The sequence below is a fragment of the Pantherophis guttatus genome, chromosome 2, assembly GCF_059756535.1.
Source record: "Pantherophis guttatus breed Tessera chromosome 2, ASM5975653v1, whole genome shotgun sequence".
NCBI lineage: Eukaryota > Metazoa > Chordata > Lepidosauria > Squamata > Colubridae > Pantherophis > Pantherophis guttatus.
The window spans coordinates 205,732,990-205,756,125 of NC_142064.1; the positions used below are offsets into that span (position 1 = coordinate 205,732,990).

The 23,136-nt window shown below is 39.8% G+C and overlaps 3 protein-coding genes across 3 annotated transcripts; 2 read left to right on the forward strand and 1 right to left on the reverse strand.

Moving 5' to 3' along the window:
- Positions 1–4,274: 4,274 nt before the first annotated feature.
- LOC117679705 (general transcription factor II-I repeat domain-containing protein 2-like) lies at positions 4,275–9,785 on the reverse strand. The gene is made up of 2 exons (XM_034441862.3): positions 9,543–9,785; positions 4,275–7,976 (listed from the first exon to the last, which is right to left on the reverse strand). Exon 2 carries the CDS (start codon positions 7,661–7,663, stop codon positions 5,837–5,839), a length of 1,827 nt encoding a protein of 608 aa, XP_034297753.2. The 5' UTR covers positions 7,664–7,976; positions 9,543–9,785; the 3' UTR covers positions 4,275–5,836.
- Positions 9,664–15,290, forward strand: LMAN2 (lectin, mannose binding 2). The gene is made up of 8 exons (XM_034441873.2): positions 9,664–9,991; positions 10,592–10,710; positions 10,846–10,963; positions 11,620–11,699; positions 11,869–12,030; positions 12,355–12,469; positions 13,089–13,208; positions 14,381–15,290. Exons 1-8 carry the CDS (start codon positions 9,862–9,864, stop codon positions 14,539–14,541), a joined length of 1,005 nt encoding a protein of 334 aa, XP_034297764.1. The 5' UTR covers positions 9,664–9,861; the 3' UTR covers positions 14,542–15,290.
- Positions 15,291–17,105: 1,815 nt separating this feature from the next.
- TMED9 (transmembrane p24 trafficking protein 9) lies at positions 17,106–23,029 on the forward strand. The gene is made up of 5 exons (XM_034441855.2): positions 17,106–17,388; positions 17,585–17,685; positions 18,895–19,020; positions 19,139–19,285; positions 20,028–23,029. Exons 1-5 carry the CDS (start codon positions 17,238–17,240, stop codon positions 20,175–20,177), a joined length of 675 nt encoding a protein of 224 aa, XP_034297746.1. The 5' UTR covers positions 17,106–17,237; the 3' UTR covers positions 20,178–23,029.
- Positions 23,030–23,136: the final 107 nt, after the last annotated feature.

Below are 23,136 nucleotides of genomic sequence, written 5' to 3' on the forward strand. Positions count from 1 at the left end.
TTTTTTCTGCAACCTCTTCAGCCGAAGATGTTGTAGGGAAAAAAAATGCCTTTAAAAGTCTCTGACGATCCCAGCTGAGTTGCCTGATCGTCAGACACTTTTAAAAGCATTTTTTTCTGCAAACTTTTAAGGTTGTAGAAAAAAATGCTTTTAAAAGTAAAAAAAAAAAAAGTTGGCCACACCCACCCAGTCACATTACACCCCCCCACCAAGCCACGCCCACAGAACCGGTAGTAACAAATTTTACATTTCACCACTGACCCAAAGCAATCAAAACTCTGAGGCCCAGAGTTTCCTCAAAGAATGAATTTATTGGGAATGTCATATTGGCACAGGATGGCTGTATATGCCATGATAAGGTAGCTTGGAATTGCACTCCAAGATATTTATATGTATGTGCCTGCTCTTTTAAGGTCACTTTGATTTGATTTGTTTTGATTCTGTGAATTTTTTAAAAAACCCACAGATCTGCCAATTCTAAACGCACAGACAACTATTAAAAGAAATGTAAGCCTACTTAATGCCTGGGACAGGGTTTCAGATTGTGTCTATGCAATGTTTCTTGCCCTTTCTTAGCCCCTTATTTTTTTTCTCTCTCTCTTTCTTACCCTGTCTTTACTATATACACAGAAAATAGATTATTTCTGAAAAACCAATCTTTGTAAAGAAAACAAACCAAGCTAAATAAGTACATGAAAAAGTTGTGTGGATATTATGAGGTGGACAATTAATATGGAATTTTGCCTATGACTATGTTCTCCAACATAAAATCTGAACTTAAAGGCAAAGAACAATTTGTACATTCGTCAAGACTGAGGGAGGAACTTCAAAGAACCAAACATAGCATGATTAGGTATTCTTAGGCAGTACAATTTGTTGTACGTAGCCATGTCACCAAGACATCTCAGATTTATGTTCATATTCTAAGAAATTGTTGAGCCTAGCAAGGGAAAAATGTGTAAAGTAGCACTTGAATTGAAGGGCCATTTTTGCAAGAACATAGTTTAGCATCGTCCAGCACACTATAGTGATGGAAAGCCTGCCTTTGTTAATGTTAGCTTGAGTGATGCTATAAATTGGCACTGCATAATCAGAATGTTTAGTGCTGGTAAGTGTTCCTGTACTATTAGATATTTGCTATAAAAAAGTATCTAGGGAAAACTCCTTCTATGATCTGCTTTGCTTTCACAGAGGTATTATATTTCCCATCCTTAGATATACTGTTTTCTATCTATGTAAGAAAAGTATTTTCTTCAAATTAGCATACAAGCACCTTTACTAGTAATTTATTTTATTTATTTATTTAATTTATTTGTCAAGAACATATTAGGTAATATATATAAGTATAAGCATGAATTGAATACATAAAATAGATACAAATAGAGGAAACATTAGGACAGGGATGGTAGGCACGCTGGTGCTCTTATGCACGCTCTTATTTTCTGCGAGTTATTCATAATAATATATACAAGCATGATGGGAAACCAATGACTATTACTTTAGATTGGAACTATGATGGATGAGTCTATCCATTTGAAATATATTATTCTATGGCTTTTAACTGTATTTTATTATAATGCAAATTTCCACTCAGCATTGAAATAACACTCTGTTGGCTCTGTTGGTAGTCTGTCTACCTTTGACATCTGCCCTGCTTTCCATGGTATCTCATAAGTTTAAGGCAAACTTTCCATGATATCAGGATCATGTTCTTGTTTGGGAACTATTAATTTTTAAGAGCGGCATTCTGGCATTCAGTGCCAGGTCCTTATTGGGAAGTTTCCATTTGGATTATTTTGAGAACTGAGCTAACTGTGGAGTTTTCAGGGAACATTACATAGTCTTTGTGACAAACTAAAAACTACCCACTAAGAAAAACAATTCATGTTCATACATACTGGTGCTATTCAGTCAAATTGTATTAATGATTACATTTCTTGGTTACCTTTCATAACTCAGAACTATTCCAATAGTTAAGGTAAAAATATTAAATAAACCTATTCTTCTTTTTCCATAGTTTTGAGTAGCAGAGTCTTTCGTTACTGACATGATTGTAAACTTCAGAAATTGTACCTACTGACTTTCAGAAAGAATTCCCATCTCCTTAAAAACTACCAGTGTTGTTGGTTAGGTAGCCTTACCACCATTCATTGTTTGACACTTGCATCTCTTGCGGGGGGAAAAACCCAAAAGGATGCCACCTAACCTTACACATTATCAGTGAAGAAGCATGACTTTCCATTGGGCAGGTGGTGAGACCAGGTTGATTTCTCTTTATAGAAATTATGCAAGTTTAAAAAATTCACTATTCAATTTGTTGCCATTTCATTTGTAAAACCTTGATACTGTTTTTTCTACATACCCCGTTAGCTTATGCTGGAACTTCATTCTAGGGCACTGGAGCTCTCTCTGAAGCTTTGCATTTTTCAAGACATATAAGATGTATGAATATTCTCAGAATCCGCAAATGTTGCCCAATTACACCCATTGTATTGCCAATCTCCAGATATAGATCCCACCATTTTTTTTACTTTTACGATTAAGTTCCTTTCCATCTCTGTCTCTGAAAACAATAATCAAAGCAATTGGATAGAGATCAATTTGTCTTCAATTGTGAAAAGTTGTGAGATTCTATTCCAGGTAAGTAGAACAAGCAGGTACTAAGGAATGGGAAGATTTACTCCTAATAAATCTAGATTTTCAACTAAAATGTTGAAAACATGAGTAATTAGAGAGGGCATTCTTGCCACAGTACACAGTAGACAACTATAGTGAAAGTGTGTATCTACTATGAAATAAATGGCAACATGTAAGCTGGATAGCATTGCTTGAGCCAATGCAAGTCAGAAAACACTTGGTGTTATGTGGCAAAAAAAGGGCAGAGAATGCCTTTCCAATGGCTGTCTCAGGTACGATCATAGTCTAAGAAAGAACTTAGCTAGGAAAAGATATGTAAAGCGGCATTTGAATCAAAGTGTCATTTTTGCAAGAACATTGTTTAGCATCACCTAGCATCATCGTGGTGATAAAATGTTATGAACATCTTCCCTTGAGAAATGGGTCATTAGTCTATTCTTGTGCTGGATCAACCTAAACCTAAACTTTAAGTGTGAGGCAATAGGGGTTGTCAGCATTATAACCTTCATATAGTATTAAAGCAAAAAATTTACTACTAAAGGATCAAAAATAAATTGTGTTAAAATAGCAGACTGCAAATAAGATTCTAACAAGCAAAACATGGTCCTTTCGGTTATTCTTTCTTCAGACCAACAGGAAATCCTTGACCAATATACAGGGTCATCAAAGCTCTATGCAAATAATTTGAGGGAGGATCTAGGACATTGGCATGGAGCAGTAAATGTATCCAATTTAAAAATCTGATGAAAGTGCAATCTATTCACATTCTCACATCAAAATACAAAATGTCCATTCAAAGCTGCCTCAATGGTAGTGAAGAATGTCTGTTCACAACAGCATCACTTTTCCACTGGAAATCATTTTCTCTTAACACTTTTTTGAGAAGTAAAAGTTAAGGTTGTTTTTATTGTAAGCAGAACCACATAAGCAACAGCCTAATGTTCCATTTTGATCAGAAACAGCTGCTGCTAAGTAGGGCAACTGGAAACAGAGCAATAGGAAAAGGAGGGAAAGATCTCTTTCCTGACGCTTCTGTTTCAATTGGCTCTGTAGGGAGAAATCATTCCTTACCTAACAAGCCACCAGGTGGTTGATGATGATTTTCTATGTAATATAATTTAAACCTAAACTCTTTATGAACAGACCAATATAGAACATTTCATCAACATTAACGATCTCCAGAGGTAATGGACTTATCATCCCAGTCAACTCAATTGGCCATGCTATGAGAGAATTGTAGTTGCAATACAACCACACTTGGAGAACAGCAAGCAAGAGAAAGCTCTTAGGTACACTTAACTGGAAGTAAGCCCCCTTGAATTTAGTAACTCTTTTAACAGTAATATGTAAGATTGCACAGTAAATTTCACTGAAAGCTGTGGGATACATTTCATGTAAACCTGCATAATATAATGTTGCAAGTTATGTTCTTTTATGATCTAGTTATATTGGCTTAGTTATAAGGGATTCTATTTTAAAGATTATTTTTAGTACAGTACTGCTAACAAACATCATTTGTCTTATCTCAGTAAAATGATACAGTGCACAATCAATGACAGCAGACATATTTTTCACAATCACTCTAGCTGTAATAGGACATTTGCCCTTTTCTTTCAAAGAAAACAAATTTTAAGAGGTTGAATGTCTTAAAGAGCCTTTAATAAAGATTTTAATTAAAACATATCAGCAGGAGCTAGCAAGAAAAGGAAAGATCGAAGAGGATAATAGAGCTGGAAACAATTTTTATTATTACTACACTGTGTAAGTGTATATCAGGTAATGTGTATTTGTGTAATGGGGGAGGATGTGGCCTAAGGCGAGCAACACCCTATATCAAGGTGTGCATAATTATTAGGCAGCTTCTTGTCTTCAGGTAAAATGGGTCAAAAAAGAGAGAAGAGAAGAGAAGAGAAGAGAAGAGAAGAGAAGAGAAGAGAAGAGAAGAGAAGAGAAGAGAAGAGAAGAGAAGAGAATTCTTTATTGGCCAAGTGTGATTGGACAAAGAATTTGTTTTGGTACATACACTCTCGGTGCACATAAAAGAAAAGATACATTCATCAAGAATCATAAGGTACAACACTTAATGATAAGTTATAGGGAAACAGTCAATATAAATCTTAAGGATACCAGTAACAAAGTTACAGTCATACAGTCGTAAGTGGGAGGAGATGGGTCATGGGAACGATGAGAAGATTAATAGTAATGCAGACTTAGTAACTAGTTTGACAGTGTTGAGGGAATTATTTGTTTAGCAGAGTGATGGCGTTCGAGAAAAAACTGTTCTTGTGTCTAGTTGTTCTGGTGTGCAGTGCTCTATAGCATTGTTTTGAGGATAGGAGTTAAAACAGTTTATGTCCAGGATGCAAGGGGTCTGTAAATATTTTCACAGGCAAAAATGCAGCACTCTTGAAATTGCTAAGATATTGGGGCATGATCACAGAACCATCAAATGTTTTGATGCAAATAGTCAACAGGGTCGCAAGAAATGTGATGAGAAAAAAAGATGCACATTAACTGCCAAAGATTTGAGAAGAATCAAACATGAAGCTACCATTATCCTCCAGTGCTGTCATATTCCAGAACTTTCTTCTTTTGATAGAAGTTATTAAAACTGATAGTAAAGGAGAATCTTGTAATGGGGTCCCTTTATTGATATTTGCTAATAAATAGGATTTAAAATTATCCTTCTCTGCAGCAGGATATTATTCCTCTACTGGCTGGGAAATTCTGGGATATAAAGCCTACACATCTTATAGTTGCTGAGGTTGGGAAATAACAGTGTCTATAAGGGCACCCATAAAGCACTTGCCTCAATTCCTTTTACCATATGCAGCTACATTAAGGAATTGAACACAGGAAACACATTTTGCCCTTGCACCTGAAGTGCTTCATAGAAGGCTTAAGATTGTAGGACTGATCATGGCAAATACAAGCAGTCTGTTGAAGGACTTCAGATTGGTGTGCATGCATGCATGTGCTGGGTAGGTGGACGCATACATTAGAGCAGGGGTTGTCAAACTCAATTTCATTGAGGGCCGTATCAGCATTATGGCTGCCCTCAAAGGGCCAGTTGCATGTAAGACAATGTATCATATTAGTTCAGGAGTGCATTATGTCTAAAATGTAGACCAAACAAGATTAACATTCAATTCAAATACTTCAAATAAATCTGCAACAACAAAGAAAAAGCATAAGCTATTTAGTTCTCTTTCTCTGTTTTGTCCGAGCCAGATGTTTGGCATATTTTTTTGCTTACAAGTTCATCTATGTTTGAGGATAGGTTCTGAGCTGTGGAAACTCTCAGGACAGAGTGGAGATGTTCATCAGTGAGAAGACTTCTGTGTACGCTTTTGTTCACCTTTATCACAGAGAAAACATGCTCACAGACATATGTACTACCAAACATGCAGAGCATTTGAGCAGCTTGTAGGCGGAGTTGGGGCATCGTTTCAGGGATGAACCTGCTGAACCGTATGGGCCCTACAGAATCATACTTTGCCTTAAGTGTGCTGCTACATTGGAGTTCTATCAGCTCCATCTGGATATTTACAGGTGCTTTCTCCACGTCAACTGCAAATGGATTACTGAGCAGCTCAAAATTGAATTTTTGTCCTTCAAATTTAACAAAGCGACGGGTAAACTCCATGTGAAGTGTGTTGAGCTTGTCACCAAAATAAGTATGTGAGAACACAGCGGTGGAGACTTGGTTTATGATTGTTTGGCAACAGGGAAAGTGACCCAAGTTTCCTTGCTGCATCTGAATGTCCCACAGTTGCAGCTTAACCTGAAAGGCATTCACTGCATCATACATATCCGTGATCACATGGTGCCGTCCCTGAAGCTGAAGGTTTAGCGCAGTGAGATGCTTAGTTATGTCGCACAGAAAAGCTAACTCACACAGCCACTCTTCATCCTGCAGTACTGTGGAGTCTTTTCCTTTACTTTCCATGAACCGACAGATCTCCTCACGCAACTCAAAAAATCTACTGAGCACTTTTTCATGACATATCCATCGCACCTCTGTGTGATAGGGCAGATCACCAAGTTCAAAATATATTTCCTCCAGAAAAGACTTAAATTGACAGTGATTTAAACCTTTGGCTCTTATAAAGTTAACTATCTGTGTTATGGTGTTCATTACATGTTCCATTTTCAGGGCTTTGCCACATAGTGTTTCCTGGTGTATGATGCTGTGATATACTATCAGCTCACCTATGCAATTCTCACTCTTCATCTTCTCTCGCATCCTTCCCACTAATCCACTCTCTTCCCCGCACATCAAAGGTGCTCCATCTGTTGTCAGTCCCGTAAGTTTGTCCCAGGGCAGTTTCATGTCATTTACACATTTAGATACTGCTTCAAATATGTCTTTTCCTGTTATAGTGCCATGCATTGATCTCATATCCAAAAGTTCCTCTGTAACGCATAAACTTGAGTCTACTCCACGGATGAAGACTGTCAGCTGTGCCATGCCAGTGATGTCAGTGCTCTTATCCACAGCAAGGGAATATGCAATGAAATCTTTTCCTTTTTCAAATAACTGTACTTGTAAATCAGTGGCAAGCTCACATATCTGATCAGCAACAGTATTTCTGCTGAGGCTTACATTCAAAAATGCTTGCTTTTGATCTGGACACAAGACTTCACACACTTTAATCATACAGCGCTTCAAAAACTCCCCCTCTGTAAACGGCCGGCCTGATTTAGCTATCTCTTCTGTCACTAGAAAACTAGCTTTCACAGCAGCCTCACTTTGTGATTTTGCTTTTCTGGACATACGTTGCTTTATCATCAGACTCTTTTTAAACTCTTCCACCTTCTTTAGCTTCTGCTGGATGTCCATGTGTTTGTACTTGTCCTCATGTTTCGTCTCATAGTGCCGTCGCATGTTATATTTTTTAAGTACAGCCACATGAGCTCCGCAAACAAGGCACATGGCCTTACCATCAATGTCAGCAAACAGGTACTCTGCCTCCCACCTCTTTTGGAAGCATCTGTTTTCAAAGTCCACTTTCCGTTTGGCCATTTTGGGGGGTTTAAATATCAGTATAGGCACGCAGGTCTTTTTCACCAATGTTGTATATATGGAGTATGAGACTGTACAGAAAGGTCAAAGTCCCAGGTGCTGCGTGAGGCGAGCAGTTGTGAGTGCTCTAGGTATCCACTCTGAAGACTCAGTAGGATGCTGTGAGTCTGGATCTTCTGGGGTATAAGGGGAGCCGTTCCGACAGGGAGGAGATGGAGTTCCCAGTGCGAGGCTGCTAGTGTGGGAGCTGCTTTCCAGTTTGACAGATGACCGCTGCGGGTGTTGGCTCTGGAAGCTGCTGCTGCAATGTTCCCTGGTGGAGAGGAATGAGTTGAATATGACATGTCTGCCTTAGAGGAAGTCCATCTACATGTTTATTTACGGACAAACAAAACCCAGAATGTCCTAAAACCTGGTGAAAATCAATCAGCATACACCAAGCCATAATACACAAATTATAAACCAAAACACACACAACAGACACCTTTACATTGGAGAAGTGTGTGCTGAGGCAGAATCTAGTCTAGTATGTTAAAAAGAACCCAGAAGGTTGTTAAAGGCTGAATAAGGAAGGGAACAGACAGATTAAGAGCCATGGTGCATAGTGGTTAGAATGCAGGACTAACTCACTGCTCACTCCAGAAGTTCGATTCTGAACAGCTCAAGGTTGACTCAGCCTGCCATTTATCAGAGGTCGGTAAAATGAGGACCAAAATTGTTGGGGGCAATATGCTGACTCTGTAAACCGGTTAGAGGGGACTGTAAAACATTGTGAAACAGTATGTAAGTAAGTGCTACATTGCTATTATTTTTCTGCTCTGTAGCAGCACTTCTAGTACTTAATACTGAGGTGGGTGACTATATGGCCTTTTTGCTGTATTATGTAGAAAGCTACAAAAGGTAAACCTAATGCTACTTTTTTAAATAGAGTGATAGATTTTAACTCAGGAGACCTCAGTTAAAATGTCTGTTCTGCTACTGTAATCTTCTCAGGCCAGACATTATGGTTTGGTATAAACACACAAGATAAAATTGAATAATAAATTCTATGTATGAATTAACTTATCTACTTACTTGCCTTATTTACAATTCTCTCCCTGCCCCTTGGCCCCAAATAATACCCCGTCTGATTCTAACCTGTGCCTCTCCCCTGCCCTCTCTAAATCTATAATTTAATGACAGTAAATTGATATAGGATCAGGCAATAAAAACCTCTTATTGGATCTGTGGATGTAGTTACTGCTGTATTTATGCCAATAAACAACTTTTTTAAAAATAAAAACAACCTTTAAAACCTTGGAAAATTACAGTCTATGGACATTTTTCTCTCCCTGTTAATAAAAAAGTCTAAAATATCCACATTCTTCCATGCCACTGCTGTTTATTTAAAATGGGCATATAGTACTATTTAAATTGTGTTCCTTAAAAACTTTCCAACAAGCAAATGTTAAAGGTCTTTTTTTAACGCATATAAAAAAGTAGTTGGAAAACCTCCCAAAACTCAGCAACAATTTCACAATATCATTTTATACGTATTTATCAAAAGTGAACTAAGTAAAAGTTCAGATTTCAATGGTTTTTTTTTTTTAAAAAAAAAAGCTATTCAGATGCACTGAGGTTTTTTTCCGAATATCTCATACTGTAACGATATTATATAGTCCTCCCCGCCCCACTACCGAAGGGATTTGCACGGCACTTCGAAATGTCACTTCGAAATGAAAGAGGATTATAATCGCTTCCAAAGATAATGGGCTTAAAAATTTACAACGCAGCTTGCCGTTTTTAACCCCATCTACGAAAGGCACAGCAAGGCTTTCAACCCCCGGAACGTTCTCCAATACCAGGAATTGGCATGTAAATACCAGGATGCGCTGCTTACCCAAACAGGAAAGTCCAGGGAAGACCCAACGTAAACGAGGCGGGCTGAATTGTCCTCCGCCCTCACTCCGTCCACTGAGATGCCGACACGCGCGGTACACGCAGCACTAAGGCAAAACACCGGAAGAAGGGGCGTGTCCGCCCCTCCTTCTTTTTCCTATCTCGTAACCGCCCAGGGAGAAGGTGGCGTGGAGATAACAAATTCGCGGGCGTCGCCTTTACTTCCGGGCTAGGGGTCAACCGGAAGGAGGAAGACGCGCAGAGGGAAATAGGAGGGTAGAGCGTCCGGGAGTTGGTGCCTGCGGGGGTTGGCGACCAGCATGGTGCTGTCACCCCTGCTGTTTCTTCCGCTCCTCTTGGCCGGGACCGCGCCTCCAGGAGCCGCGGAGCTCACAGATGGCAACAACGAGCATCTAAAACGGGAACACTCGCTTATCAAGCCTTATCAGGGTGCGTGGGGAGGGCAGGGCATGGCTGCCACCCTGCTGACCCGTCTGTCTGCTCCCTCCTCTCCCGCGCTCACGCTTGAGCCCGTCGGTGGCCGACCTCTCCTGTGTTAAAGGCTCGTCTGTGTGGATCCCAAGGGCTGGGCTTGGTTTTGCCCCTTCATGAAGGGGGAGGAAAACCGAAAGGCTTCTGGGGAGAGCACTGCCCGTTCACACACATCTCCTCGGGGGTACCTAGCCCGTAAAACTTCACGAACCTTTTTGGCCCTAAGCAGATTTACCCACCAATAATGATGATGATGATGATTATGAATAGCAGGCGACACTGTTTTATGTATTTAAAAAGTGCATGAATTTCACCAGTTAAGAAGAAAATCCTGGTGGCAATAAATAAGATTCAGTTTCTGTCCTAAGACTTCCACAGAACAGTAGCAGAAGGAGAAATGCAAAGAACACAATTCCCACTTCTGAGGAAATCAAACTTAGTTCAGATAATCTGTTACCTGTTTACGGCTCGCTTATAACATCAAATGTCCCCTAATAACAAAATAATAATAATAATGTGCGCCACAGTTCATTATTTCTGTAGTATCCTCTGTTTTAGGGGTTGGCTCCAGTTCAATGCCTCTCTGGGATTTCCAAGGGAGTACAATGTTGACTAGCCAATATGTTCGACTGACCCCTGATGAGCGCAGCAAGGAAGGTTCTATCTGGAACCGGGTGGTGAGTGTTATTTCTAAATGGAAAGGATGGGATGAGACTCTGAGGGATATTGCTTAGATGTAATTCGCAGCCTGCATGGTTTCCATGTTGAATTTCCTGAAAAGCTCTTTGGGGTTGTTCTATTTTGTCTTCTAGCCCTGTTTTCTGAAGGATTGGGAACTTCATGTCCATTTTAAAATTCATGGGGCAGGGAAGAAGAATCTCCATGGAGATGGTTTTGCCCTGTGGTACATTCAGGAGCGCCTTACTGCAGGTACTGTGGTCAGCCTAATAATTTAGAATATATCCCACTGTCATGGGTTTGGGACTTTTAATACAGGTAAATAGATTTTTTTTTTCAGTTGTTGCAATCAGCCTGGCAGAACATACTCTAGTTGAAACAATAGGCACATAACAACTAGCATTTTAACCATCATACCCAGAAATATATCAATCTCTGAAAGGCTGAAAGAGTCAAAGTCATTCTCATCTCAGGGGAAATAGTTTTCTGTAGGGCAGGAGCAATAACCAAAAATGTCTACTTTGTGGGTCCCTCAAGATGTCATTCTTTAACGGGACCTGCAACATGCTTCTCCTTCCAGATCTAATAGGCAAAGTAGAAACAATCAGGGAAAGGCAGTCCCACAAATAACCTGGTCTTATGCCATGAAATAGTAGGTTATCTACTGATGGAATGTTAGCTGATAATCTCCAGAATCTCCCATTGGAATGACTTTGTTACATGGGTAACATTTGTTCTGGCTAGCAAGCATTGTTTGCTCATTATACATATTTATATGCCATCCACTCCAAAATGACTTCATGTAAAATGTTTAAATTGATCAGTGTTCAGTTTGAAGATTGGTTGATTTTAGCTCTTTAAAAGCACATGGACCCCTTATTCATATTTTTCTGTTTTATCATCCTCAGGACCCGTATTTGGCAGTAAAGACAAATTCCATGGATTGGCCATTTTCATGGATACTTATCCCAATGAGGAAACTACTGAGGTAAATGATAATGGCTTCTGTTTGAAGGCTAACACTGGGTTTTGCTTTTTCTGCAGGATCAATCCCATATAAGTAGAGATTCTGTATGCATACAGATTTCAAAATATTTAGGGTATGAGTTTTGAGCATCACAGAGACAAGTTTGATTCAAATTTATTTTATTCTGCAGCGTGTGTTTCCTTACATTTCTGCCATGGTTAACAATGGATCCCTGACCTATGACCATAGTAAAGATGGTCGCTGGACGGAGCTGGCAGGATGTACAGCTGACATTCGTAATCAGAACCACGACACCTTTTTGGCTGTCCGATATTCTCGGGGGCGTCTGACGGTAAGCCTGATCTTAGGTGCTGGGTGCAAAATGCATAAGTGAATTACATGGCATTCTATCACATTACACAAATAACGGATGAAAGTCCATGGAGGTTCCATACTAACTTGGAATGAATAAGTTGCATCATGTTTGCTACAGCTCTAGTCAATGAAACGTAAAAAGTGAACATGAATATAATAATCCTGATAATGTAGTTTTGAATTTACCAATTTATATATTTCAGAATTGACGTTCTAATACATTTCCATAGGATTGTTCAACTGTCTGAGAAGTGTAAAAACTAGGTTGTCCTTAATGTGGAAGATAACTTTTATGTTGCAGGTGATGACTGACGTAGAGGATAAAAATGAATGGAAAAACTGCTTTGATGTTGCAGGAGTTCGATTACCCACTGGCTATTTCTTTGGGGCTTCTGCTGGTACAGGAGATCTATCTGGTGAGAAATACCTGCTAGATAGTTAAAGTGACTGTGCTATTTGCATGTGTTATTTCACATAAAGTAGAGACAGCATTTGATAAAGTGCACAAGATACAGGTAATCCATGATTTACAACCACAATTAGGACCAGAATTTATGGGGGTTAAGCAAGTGGATTATAAAGAAGTTGCACCCGATTTTATGGCAGTTTTGCCATGATTGTTAAACTAATCACTGTAAATGTTAGGCGAATCATCCAGTTAAGAGAATTCAACTACCCCACTGATTTTGCTTGTCGGAAGCTATCCAGGAAGATCATAAATGGTGATCACATGATCCCAGAACACATACACCAGTGCCTGAATTTTGATTACATAAAATTGATTACAGGGATAGTGCAGTGGTTGGAAATGCAAGGACCAATTGTAAATCAATTTTTTCAGTGCCGTTGTAACTGAACAAATAGTTGTAAGTCAAGGACTTATACCTGAATTATCACCTGAATTAGTATTCACAACTTGTCAGTTACCTGTATTGCTGAAAACTTACGAGAAGTTTTATAAAATAAGAAACCTCCTGTCATTAAATTTTAATTTTAATCAGCTGTACAGTGACTATAACTTGGTTTCTTTTCCAGATAATCATGATATCATTTCAATGAAGCTATTTCAGTTGATGGTGGAACATTCCCCAGAGGACGAAAACATTGACTGGACAAAGATTGAGCCCAGCGTCAGTCTTTTCAAATCACCCAAAGGTGATTTACTAATGCTTCTACCCTGAATTTTTTTTTTTTTATTTGATTTATATGCTGCCCTTCTCCGGAGACTCAGGGAGACTTACAGTGCGTTAAGCAATAGCCTTCATACTTTTGTATATTTTTTATACAAAGTCAGCTTATTGCCCCCACAAACTGGGTCCTCAATGTTCAATGAAGCAAATGGGAGATCAGTTTCCCACAGGAGCAAACATCGATTTTCCTAAAAGTACTTCACTTTTAAAGCTAAAGACCCATGATGGCGAACCTATGGCACGTGTGCCACAGGTGGCACGCAGAGCCATATCTGTGGGCATGTGAGCGTTGCCCTAGCTCAGCTCCAGTGCGCATGTGCACGCCGGCCAGCTAATTTTTGGCCTTTTGGGCCCATCGGGAAACGGGCTGCTTCTGGCCTCTGGAGGGCCTCTGGAGGGGGTGGGGAAGGCCGTTTTTGCCCTCACCAGGCTCCGAGAAAGCCTCTGGAGCCTGGAGAGGGCAAAAAATGGGCCTACTGGGCCCATCGATAATCTTTTTGCTGTCATGTGCCAAAAGCAGGGGGAGCAAGGGCGGGGATCGCGTGCACATGTGCAGGGGGGCATGGCATGCGGGGGGCATTGAATTATGGGTGTGGGCACGCACATACGCAAGCCCACTTCGCTCCTACAGCTTTTGACACTGTCAAACATCTGTACTTGCCATATTTAGGTTTTCTTATTTTGATTTTTTGAAAATATTCATAAATAGTAAATATGCATTCAGATTTGCAAGAAGATATTCTGTATAATTTTTACCATATAGACATTGGTACAATAGAACCAGTTTCTGTTTACTTAGATTTATTTAAATATACAATTTGACCAAGAATGCCTATACTTTTGTCTGCAATTGTGTGTGCTGCATTGAAGAAGTCTCACCATGGTGTCTCAGCTGGACCAGAATCTTAGAAAGCAACATTTAAAATTCTGTTTCAGATTATTTCTCCTCATTACCAAACGATTATTAGCTGTTCTGCAAAGAAATTTGGGAAGGTTTTCACAAGCTCTAGAAAGGACAGCTATTCTGTGTAATCTGCGTAATCCAGAATTATGCTAATCTATATTAAATTATTCTTTATGTAGCAGAAGGATGTAATATGTACTATAACTCAGCTTTCTATTTTTTTTTCTCTTCAGATAATGTAGATGATCCAACAGGAAACTTTCGTAGTGGGCCCTTGACAGGCTGGAAAGTGTTCTTACTATTACTATGTTCTCTACTTGGCATCATTGTATGTGCTGTGGTGGGGGCTGTGGTTTTCCAGAAACGCCAGGAGCGGAACAAGCGATTTTACTAAGGTGTAGGAGGCTGAAATTTGGGGCAGCTGGGGATGTCTTTTTACAGGGGGAGGGAGAATTGTATAGACTCTGGTTTCTAAAAGGCTCTTTCAGAGAAATGTATGGAATATTTTCATATCCCCTCTTTTTTTCTTGGCAACAATAGGCAATTGTGTCAAACAATCCGGAATATAAGTTGTACTGTACTTGGGAGCCTGCCATTTCGAAAGCTGTATGGAATCTTCAGTCCTTCTATAAAATCTTTTTATGGAAAACAGGCAAATAACAGTATGGTTCAAACTTAGAAAATGTTGCTTCTTCTCTGAGAGGCATGTTTTGCACTTCAGATAGTATTTCCACACAGTTACTCTTAAGAGTATTTTGGTAGTTCAGCTATGTGGAGGGTGGTTTTCTTGCTGTGGCCTATGAACTTAATTCAAGAAAATTATTTTTTTGAACTGAATGTATTTCATAGTTTCACTTATTCCAGAACCTTTTTTTAATACCAGCTATTTCTGTTTTGCTGGGAGTGAAAGTAACTAGCACCAAAACAACTGGCATCCATGAAATGTGATATCTGTGATTGCATTGGCTTGGGAGAGCGGGGCTTGATTTTTCTAGACAATATGGACTATGTGCCCCATTTATTAAACATCTAAACTAGCTGATTCTAAAGGCAGAATTGAAGTGTATCATAGCCACATTGTTATGTGTGCATATGGAAGATGATAACTGAAGAAAGACAATGTGAAATAAAATGGAAAATTTATCCTGGTGGTTTGTTTTAATTTTAGGCTTAATAAGTGAATGGTGGATGGGCTGGGGGTGGGGCAAGAACCTAATTCCATGCTGGGTAAGTTTTAGGTATTAAAAAGTGTAAATAATGGAGCAACTCAGGATTTTTTAAAAAATATTTTTCACATGAACATATTTTCATAGTTTGCAGTAGGGCTGTTAATATCATTGGTCCTGCCTTGAGCATAAAACCAAGTGGGTGAACTTGGGCCAGTCACTCTGTGGACCATAGGAAAAAGGTAATGGCAAACCACATAGGAAACCCTTGCCAAGAAAACTATATGGACTAGTTTGGGCAGTACCAAGAGTCAAAACTGATTCAACTACATAAAATAAACGCAATGAAATACATTTATCTTTCATCTTCACAAGACCCAAAATAATCGCATTTCGTAGCTGGTGCAGGTAGTCGACTTGCAACAGTTCATTTAGTGACCGTTCAAAGTTGGAAGAAATTTCCAGTTCATTCCCAGCTGGGACACCACCGACGCTGGGAAGAAATGGATGCAGAAGCCAGCTGCCAGAAAGTGGAATTCTTTTAATGTAGGAAGGCAAGAAGCAAAAAGTGACACAGCTGGTCCGTTCCTGGCTTGCAAGCAGCTTGGGAGTGTGAATCAACCTTTTATGCTCAATTCTTCTTTGAAGCTCCTGCAGCTTGATGGGTTTTGATGTGTTTCTGAATGCCCTGAGTTTTGTTTTCCTGGGTTAATGTTAGTCCCAGGTCTTTTGTTTTTCCTATCCTTGGGGTTTAATCCTGTCGGGCATTTACCTTGGAGAGTTTATTTTTAGCCTAATTCCTTTGTTACATTTGTAACAGCAGGCTGCTCTAAGTTTTCCTTTCAGGTGGTGCGCCTTGGTTTTCTTAAAGGGGGAAAGGCTGGCTTGAGTCCAGTGGTGAAATCCAAATTTTTTTACTACCGGTTCTGTGGGCATGGCTTGGTGGGTGTGGCTTGGTGGGCGTGGCAGGGGAAGGATACTACAAAATCTCCATTCCCACCTCATTCCTGGGGGAAGGATATTGCAAAATCTCCATTTCCACCCCACTTTGGGGCCAGCCAAAGGTGGTATTTGCCGGTTCTCTGAACTGCTCAAAATTTCCGCTATCGGTTCTCCAGAACCTGCTGGATTTCACCCCTGCTTGACTCTCTTGGCACTGTTTTCTGAGGTTTCTGGTGCTGTGAAGTTTCTGACACTGTCTTTTTGGGGTGTACTTCCCCCCGTTACAACGGCACTGAAAAAAGTGACATGACCGTTTTTCACAGTTACCACCATTGCAGCATCCTTGTGGCCAACAAAATTCAGACGCTTGTCAACTGACTCATATTTATGACGGTAGCAGTGTCTTGGGGTCATGTGATCCCCTTTTGTGACCTGACAAGGTCAATGGGGAAGCCAGACTCACTTAATAACCAGGCTGCTAACTTATCAACTGCAGTGATTCACTTAACAACCGTGGCAAAGAAAGGGCGTAAAATGAGGCAAAACTCACTTAACAAATGTTTTATTTAACAACAGAAATTTGGGGGGGGGGCTCCATTCTGGTTGTAAGTCGAGGTTTACCTATACAAGTCAGTGGAAGGCCATTCTACAATATTAAGATAGTCCTGGGCTCTTCTTACATATCGGTCAGGCCCAGGGGAGAAGTGGGGCCATTGAAACTGTTGATCCGCGAACCTAAATATTTCGGGTACTCTGTTACTCCCTAGTTTTCAACCTATTGTACCAACCACTAAACATAGCGGCGCTTCCGCTGGCTAGGAGAGAGAAAAGCTCTCCAATCCGCGCTCGAGGCTCCCCCCCCCCCCACGCCAAACTTCCTTGGGAGTTGTAGTCTTTCGGCCTTTTGGCGACGCGGGGCCTGCCCTCTGCTGTGCAGCGATTACGTGGCGCGAAAGCGGAGGCAGGACGCAAGCGCGGCATCATGGCGGCTCCCGGTGGTCGGTCGAGGGTGCTCTTGTTGCTGCTGCTGGTGGCCGGGGTCGCACCCCGCGCGTGGGGCCTTTACTTCCACTTGGGCGAAACGGAACGCAAATGCTTCATCGAGGAGATCCCGGACGAGACCATGGTCATCGGTGCGCGGGGGAGGACTGATCGTACCAAGGGAGGGAGTTCGGAAAGGGGTGGTGGGGTCCCGCGAGAGGGGGGGACTTCAGTGTGCCGAGGCGCGTGGTGGGTTCGGGGACGCGCGTGGGTGGGACGCGGCGGTGGGCTTTGGAAATGAGCGGACGGAGCTGTTCCGAGGCCAACTTTTCCCCCTCTACCACGCAGGGAATTACCGGACGCAGCTGTACGATAAGCAGCGAGAAGAGTACCTTCCCGCTACTCCCGGTCTGGGCATGTTTGTGGAAGTGAAGGACCCCGATGAAAAGGTACATTAAGCACATGATCTCAGTGAGGTTCTCGGGTACATTCCTCCTTCTGGGACTCTGTCACATGGCGGAACATCGGCAGAAACTCTCGACTCGACGCCAGAGACTTAACAACCCCAGAACCAAATGCTGCAAAGTAATGGATTGGGTGGGTGTAAACCCAGGTGCGCATGTCGAGCCTGGGAATTTGTGACTGTACCTTATGTAAAAACCAACACATGCTTTCCTGTCCAGATCCGTTCTCACCTCTATACTTTGCCATTGCTATTCTTAGGCAGTTTACTGTTCTGTATCTTCAGAAAGTTAAACAAATCTGGCCACCTTTCTAATCATATCAAAAAAAACATTCCTTTCAGAGTGGTTTTAAAAAACCAGTTGCCGTTTCCGTCTTGGAAAATAATACTTAGTAATCTGGAATGAAAAATAAATAAAAGAATGACATTTGTGGTCCTTCCTTCCCTTTTTAATTTCATTTTTTTATTAGAGTACACAAGTATATATGGTACATAATAACAGGAATAAGTGAAATAACCTGAGTTACCTAGCAAATTCATTGAGAAGTAAAAGAAAACAAATTTCATATTTTCCCTAATAAGGTTGTACAGCATGTAGGATAAACTATACAAAAGTTCCATGCTGTTTGCCCCTTGCTCTCGTCAGCTTAGTACAGTTGACGATTTCAAACATCATTCTTTAAATAATAGATTTCTTCCCATACTTAATATTATATGTTTCATAATTTAATAAGTGAACTATAGTCTCTATGTTAAGAATTAATTCTGTTCTCCAACTCTGTGTTTAACTGAATTGGTATCTAAATTGGAACTCATACTTGCAAAAGGACTGCCTGTTACTAAAACTGGCAGACTGTGTTGTCATTTCTTGAGCCAATGAAGGATTGAAGCCACACAATGCTTCCAGGGACGGTTGAAAACAAGCTGTATATTAAAAACACAAAAGTTGTATCTTTATATCTAGGGATTGTCCTTGTCAGATGTTCTTAATTCGGGGACTGCTTGTATATTATGAAATCCTGAATATTGAACCATGCTGAAATAATTGATTGCATTTAGAACTTTTAATATCCACTGTATGGTGAAAAGGTTTGCAAGAAAATGCTCAGTCTTTTCTCAGATTGAAATCCTATATACATATCTTTTTGGTCTGACTGTTCTCATTTGCTTTTTCATGTATCTGTTCCATTTACAGGTGGTGTTGTCCCGGCAGTATGGCTCAGAGGGCAGATTCATCTTTACTTCACACACCCCAGGAGAGCATCAGATCTGCTTGCACTCCAATTCCACAAAGTTTTCCCTTTTTGCAGGAGGCATGCTGGTAAGATATTTGTTAAATTAAGAGAAGATTCTCCCTCCCCCCATGCTTGCTATTAAGGCATCTTGCTGTCCTTGGTATTTGCACTTCGGAAGGTTTATTATTTTAATTTTTTTTGCAGAGGGTCCATCTTGACATCCAAGTTGGGGAACATGCCAATGATTATGCTGAGATTGCAGCTAAGGACAAGCTGAGTGAGCTGCAGTTGCGCGTTCGCCAGCTTCTGGAACAGATAGAACAGATCCAGAAAGAACAAAACTACCAAAGGGTAAGAAAGGCAGGATTATAGCTCTATGGCAGTTCAACCAGCCAGATGTGCAACTGGCACATATTTGTAATGACCCAGAAAAAAAGATCACTGTAAAGGTAAAGTTAGTGGGGATTGCCCAGATGTTTAGTGTTTTACACTTATTTAAATTGTTATTGTGTTGACCAATCAGTCTGGGCTTTTCACAAATCCTGTTTGAATTTCACCACCACCATCAACCTTAATAATTTGACGTAATCTGCAAACCTGGCCAACTCTCTCCTTACCCTAAGTCATGTTTGTCATGAACAGGTTAAAAGGCAACAGTCCCAACACAGATCTTTGTGGGACGTGCAACTTTGAGAAAATTATCCACTTATTCTGACTGTTTGGTTTTGTTCTTTAATCAGTGAGGAATTCTCAAAAAGATAGATTCTCTCATTTCATGACCACTAAGTTTACTTGAGAATCTTTAATGAGGAACTTTTGCAAGGCTTCTTGAAAGTTAAAGTTTTGACTAGAGAAGTTCTTCTAATTAGAAGACTAGACGAATAAATGAAGTTCTAAAGTTGAGGAAGAGGCCTAACTCTTTAGAGGAAGTATCATAAGGAAATTGGTCAGTCTACATACCTTATTGTCATGAGGGTATTGTTGAAGGTATGCAGAGTTTCTATATTTTGCTGTTTCCCCCAAACTGTCCATAAAAATATATCCCATTGTATTTTAATGTTGTTTCAATAATATTTTCCCTCTTTTTTTTCAGTGGCGGGAGGAGCGTTTCCGGCAGACCAGTGAAAGCACAAACCAGAGGGTTCTCTGGTGGTCCATAGTCCAGACTCTCATTCTTGTAGTCATTGGAGTTTGGCAAATGAGACATCTCAAGAGTTTCTTTGAAGCCAAGAAGCTGGTATAAAAAGAGAGTAATATCAGCCTAAAGCCTGCATTTCTCCCGGGAACAGTTCCTGGCACTTCAGGTGTCTGCGTTGATCTTCTCTTCTCTCATTGGCCCTTTCCACCAGACTGGTTACTTGCCAGGATCTGTGCCATCTACTTCCCACTGTGTCAGCTCTTCTTCCTCCTTCAACATGTCAACTTGTGGTGATCTCGGTGCAGTGTTTTGGTCCCAGGAAGATGCTGCCTTCTTTCCAGATAGTCAAGACCAGCCCCGCTCTCTAGCTCGATATGAGGAGTGTGTTTTGTTTTTGTATTTGCAGAGAGGGGAGGAAGGCACCATGTCTTCAACTTTTCTCCTGACTAAATATGTTCTTCAAAATTAGACTCTCTTCTGAAAGGTGATTGGAACTTTGTGTAGCCAGTATCACAGTATATCAGAGCCAAGAAAACTTGCTATTTTTAACTGTTGTATATGTACTAGTACTGATTTCTAAATACCACCAGTGCATCATTCAGGAGAAAGTTTTGAATAAGAAGATCCTTTCATTTCTCCTTTTCTATCTATTCATCATAAATAGGATGCAATTTGATTTGGGGATTTGCTGCTATGGAATTAATAGGATTCTTTCTGAAAGAAATCTGTGTTACAGGATTAATGTGCTGATCACTGGGCTACTAATAAAAGATGATTAAGTATTGAAATTTACTTATGCTCTTCTCTATCTTGTTAAAAATATTTTTTCCTGTATATATCTATTTACCATTTTCCAGCATTGACAGTACTTCGTTTTCTTATTACCTTGAATGTATAAGCAGTTGCAAGGTTGCTTTTAAAACAGTGCAACTTAAATTTAGCAGCATTCAATGGGATATATGCAGCAGTATCTGCAGCAAACCACAGTGAAACAAAAAGTATGACATAAATATATTATGCAGATGCCACCTACTTGCATCTCAGTATCTGTTATTTGTACATAAGTTGGCATTTGCATGTCAACATGGCACTCATTTTGTCACCTGTCATGTCCTTGCAAATGCTCATGTATATATGTTTCTGCTGCTCCACCAATAAGATCCTAATTACATTTATTTGGAAGAAAATCCTACTAATTTCATTGGAATGCCCTTAATATTTATAGCTTAAGTCTTTTTGGGGTTTCTATTGCCAAATTCTTGGCTATCTAGCAAATTCTACATAATCATTCTTATAAAATTAAGGAACCTTTCCTTGTTGTCTCTTCTCTAAATATGGGATGCAGTTTTGGGGGGAAGAAAAGAAAAAAATGGCTTTATTCAGACATTAAAATTTGTGGCCAGTAAACTCTATTCTGCTATACCAAAAGAATAAACTGCTTAAATTCTTGTTTTCCCCTTGTGCACCTGGCTATAATTTCTTATATCCTGGATAGTTTACATGTCATACTTTAACAAGCAGTGGTTCTAAGCTGCAAAGTTTAAGCCAAATTACCTTAGTTTGGAACACAGGGGAAACTGAATGGACAAGTCAGCCTCAAAAATGGGTATACAAAAGGAAGTAGCAAAATGATGGAATATTTTATGTTGTCAGACTACTCATTTTGCACTCAGTTTGTTTGTCTGAATTGGGCCATTATTTTTCGGGAACCAGAGTGAAGGTTCTGTTACTGCTTTATGTTTGTGAAATGCACTTCTGAATAAGCTTGAAGCATTGTTGGCTTATGTTGACCATCTGATTCGCTTTTTTATCTCTTCCGGGGAGCATGGCAGGATTGATGGAATGAATGCAAGAATTCCTGTGCTCTATTCATTCCTTTGTCTATCTATACCTCCTTTTTACTATAGAAGTCTGAAAATTTTATTTGCAGTTTTGTAAAGAATGAGTATAAAACTGAATGGTGTATTATTTGGCCCATATCTGTTTGAAATATATGTAATGTTTCTTTATAAGTTTGCATAGGTTTGCTTTATAAGGATTTGCTTTCCTTAATGCTAATGGTAGTTTATTACCTAAGCCAGGGGTGTCAAACTCGTGTCGTCACGTGGCATATCGTGACTTTTTTCTCCTTCGCTAAATCAGGCATGGATGTGATGCATCTGGCTCATGGGCCATGAGTTTAACAGCCCTGACCTAAGCAGACGCAGAACTCTGTAAGACCGAGAACTAGAAGCAACTGCAGTGAGTTCTGCAATTCAGATGTCACCAAATGAATCTAATGAACCTTGTTTGTACGTGGTATGAATGTGTTATGTAACTGGTTTAATAAAATGGATGGAATGGTGATTTTATTGCTGAAATACCTGGGGATGAACTTAAATTGTTAAGAAACTTGAATCAGACAAGTGAACTCCAACCTGTTTCCAATTATCCATAATACTAAACCACAAAACAATATTGAATGAAATTCCACTCAAAATAATTGTTTTTCATAATTCAGTTGTATTTCTTGATTGGACTATACAACATGCCAAGATTGATTCTGAAATAAATCTTGGTGTACTGGCAAGATGGAAGCTTCTGTTATCCTGTTCTTGGAATGTGGTATGCTGAGAAGGATGCCTTTGGAATTATTTTTAAGTTTTGTAATAACTCATTTTAGAATGACTTCACCGTTGCCATTCATTGGTATATTCACAGTGTCAGAAGGACATTAAATTAGTATGTCTATACAATCCAATTGAAGCGTTTTGAGTTTCTGGCCACCTTACTTTTACTGCTATACTTGAAACAAGTTATCTTTTAAAGTGGGAGAAGAATACTGTAGCTAAGGCTTTTATGGGAGAGTGGGTAATTTTAATAAACAATCTGACCTTGATTTTTTTGTTTTTTGAAGGTACTTAATTCTGGTTGGTATTGTAATGAGAGAAATTAAAAATGGTTGTTTCCTTCTAAAATGTGTACTGTCTTTATTACATCCCACATTTTGCAGCAGAAGGCATCTAAAGTATATGTTTCAGCAATATGCTTAATAATTGGTTTAAGGTTTACGTTAATAAATGAG

Bases quoted from the DNA above. Each gene is read 5' to 3' on its own strand.
- LMAN2 (XM_034441873.2), top strand. From the start codon at position 9,862: ATGGTGCTGTCACCCCTGCTGTTTCTTCCGCTCCTCTTGGCCGGGACC. The intron at 12,031-12,354 runs GTAAGCCTGATC...TTTATGTTGCAG, and splicing joins ATTCTCGGGGGCGTCTGACG to GTGATGACTGACGTAGAGGA. The intron at 13,209-14,380 runs GTGATTTACTAA...TTTTCTCTTCAG, and splicing joins TCTTTTCAAATCACCCAAAG to ATAATGTAGATGATCCAACA.
- LOC117679705 (XM_034441862.3), bottom strand. From the start codon at position 7,663: ATGGCCAAACGGAAAGTGGACTTTGAAAACAGATGCTTCCAAAAGAGG.
- TMED9 (XM_034441855.2), top strand. From the start codon at position 17,238: ATGGCGGCTCCCGGTGGTCGGTCGAGGGTGCTCTTGTTGCTGCTGCTG. The intron at 17,686-18,894 runs GTACATTAAGCA...TTCCATTTACAG, and splicing joins TGAAGGACCCCGATGAAAAG to GTGGTGTTGTCCCGGCAGTA. The intron at 19,021-19,138 runs GTAAGATATTTG...TTTTTTTTGCAG, and splicing joins TTTTTGCAGGAGGCATGCTG to AGGGTCCATCTTGACATCCA.